At 38.0% G+C, this 2,487-nt stretch overlaps 1 protein-coding gene across 1 annotated transcript; it reads right to left on the minus strand.

Moving 5' to 3' along the window:
* Positions 1 to 450: 450 nt before the first annotated feature.
* LOC120209877 (VQ motif-containing protein 4-like) lies at positions 451 to 1,453 on the minus strand. The gene has a single exon (XM_039208762.1). It carries the CDS (start codon positions 1,310 to 1,312, stop codon positions 614 to 616), a length of 699 nt encoding a protein of 232 aa, XP_039064693.1. The 5' UTR covers positions 1,313 to 1,453; the 3' UTR covers positions 451 to 613.
* Between the last annotated feature and the right edge of the window lie 1,034 nt (positions 1,454 to 2,487).

The following is a 2,487-nucleotide window of genomic DNA, read 5'->3' on the forward strand; positions in this document are numbered from 1 at the left end:
TTCTCAAATAGAAAGAAAAACAAAGAGTCAAGATTCCTTGCCCTCTTTCAATGCCAGCTAGCCTAAAGCTGCTTTTGCCATTTGATTTGATACAAACAAATCTCTTTTTCTTTTTTTAATTTCAACTCCAACTCATATCATCTGCACTTCTTACGATGTTTATTAATGTCTTACAAGCAAAAGGATCTGATTTTGGATCCAAGACTCGATCACTTTTTTACCTTTTGCATTTATTGATGATACGTAAAGAAATCGACCAGCGCTGCGTTAAAAGAAAACTAAAAAAATACCGTATTGGCCCTTTTCAGTGGAGTTCACATCCATTAACCACTAAAGTCTTGAATTTTCATTTATGTTATTGTTCTCTTTACTTAAATTTAGGCTTAAATTTCCAAGCTTCCAAACACAAGAAAAGAAAAATTAAGTCAAACAAAGCATGAAGTTTTACAATTGAAGCAAAAGATTTGTATCTTCATTCCTTTGAAAGTATCCGACAACCAACATTACAAATCCTGTCTCGTTTCTTTCCAATTCCCATTCTTCAGTGCCCCAACAATATGTAAAACTTACAATAATAACGTCAAAAAACTAAAAAAGGTCGATTTATTTTAGTTTAAGAAGTAGAAGAACTTGAAACTCGAGGTGAAGTAACTGGAAAAAGTGGGAGAAGCCTAAGCCCCGAATCCCGCGGTGCAGATGCCGGTGATGGATGCAAATAAAAACCCTTCTCTTTAATTGCCTTGTCTTCAGCTTCCTTATCTAGCTGCGCATTATTATTGGGACAATTCGGGTAAATTCCAGCTCCAGATCGGTCAAACGGGTCGGATATCAAAGGAGTAACCGGGCTAAGAGCCAAAGAAGGGAAGTCAAGAATGCTGGGAGAGAGTATTTCGGGTTTCCGAGGCGAAAACCCGGAATTGCTGGAGTTGAAAGCCGGGTTCAAGGGATTGATTTTGAGGTTCTTGAGAGAGCTCCTTCGTTCGTAAAGCCTAAACCCAGAATTCTGCTTGTTTTTGGGAATGGATTTGATGGGAGGGATATGAGTTTTCGAGTTGGGGTTCGGTTCGGACAGAGGGGAAGGAGTTGGTTTGGTGGAAGAAGCTAGCTTGACCGTCTCGGAAGACCCGGTGAGCATCTGTACGACTTGCTTGAAAGATGAAGTGTCGGCTTGGACGAAGGTAGTCGGGTAGGGGTTAGCGGGTTCAGATCTGGTGATGGGTCTGGGCTGTTGAGGCGGCGGAGTTGGCGGTAGTGGGCAGCTTGTGCTGCTGAGGCTTTTCGGAGATGGAAGGAAATTCGGAGAGGTTTCCATTTATTAGATGTTTTGGGCGTTTAATCATTTGAAGGAAAGGAGATTTAAGAAAAAATTGAAATGAGGTGGATAGGTTAAGAACTGACTGAGGGGATTAGATTTGAAGAGGAAGAGTTTTTGGTACACCTTGATCCTAGTTTGGTAAGAAATGTTTCGGTGGGACTTTCGGCTCTCTTTTGTTCCCACTATTACCCGTTCCCCTAATTTATTGTTGTGGTGCGTGCTCTCATCATAAGAAATTTATTACCCATGTATATCCTCTCCCACACGCCATATGCATCGTCTTTCCCTTTTCTTTTGGATACTTGTATTGCCAAGCATATGTTTAATAAATAAAAATTGTACAAAAAAGTTTAAATTAGGGATGATTCTTTCGATCGAAGATTAGTGTACACACAAGTTTTTGTCTGGGTTATTATTATTATTATTATTATTATTATTATTATTATTATTACATTTTGTAAGCCCGAAAATGGAGCCCAAACAATAAAAGCCCAAATAGCCCAAATGGAACCCAAAATACAATCTGACCTGGAGCCTAGTATAGACCCAACCCGGTTACAAAAATCAACCCGTGATCCGACCTTGTTCAGCTGACCCAACCCAATTCACCTAGGGTTTCATCATAACCCTAGGTAGCTGCTATCGTCGGCGTTGATCTTACCACCGATGGGGTTTCTAACACCGCCGCTTCATCTACAATGACCACCTATGTTTTTCATCAGTCAAAAATCAGTCTAAAATACCAATAAAAAATAGGGTAAAGTATAGTAATGGTCACTGAATATTTCTGAAACTTGCATTTAGGTCTCCCAACATTTAAAACTTGCAATACAGTCCCCCAACATTTATTCCGTTTGCAATATGGTCCCCCAACTTAAACCACAGTTAGAAAATTAGGATAAATTATATAAACGGTCATTGAACTTTTCAGTCACTTGAATTTCGGTCCCCCAACTTTTAAAACTTGCAAAACAGTCATCAATTTCATTCTAAACCCCAATTTCCAAAGTAATTCAATTTTATTCTAAACCCTAAATTCTAAAATACTTCAATTTAAGGTAATATAGGCTTGAAGAAAGAGTTCAAGGCACAGACACAACGAATAAAAATATATTTATATAAATGTATATTTATATTTAGATGTATAAATAAAAAATATATTCATATATTAA

This window comes from Hibiscus syriacus, unplaced genomic scaffold (assembly GCF_006381635.1).
Source record: "Hibiscus syriacus cultivar Baekdansim isolate YM2019G1 unplaced genomic scaffold, ASM638163v2 tig00020682_pilon, whole genome shotgun sequence".
Taxonomy (NCBI): domain Eukaryota; kingdom Viridiplantae; phylum Streptophyta; class Magnoliopsida; order Malvales; family Malvaceae; genus Hibiscus; species Hibiscus syriacus.

Excerpts from the sequence above, each read along its gene's own strand:
- LOC120209877 (XM_039208762.1), bottom strand. The coding sequence starts at position 1,312 with ATGGAAACCTCTCCGAATTTCCTTCCATCTCCGAAAAGCCTCAGCAGC.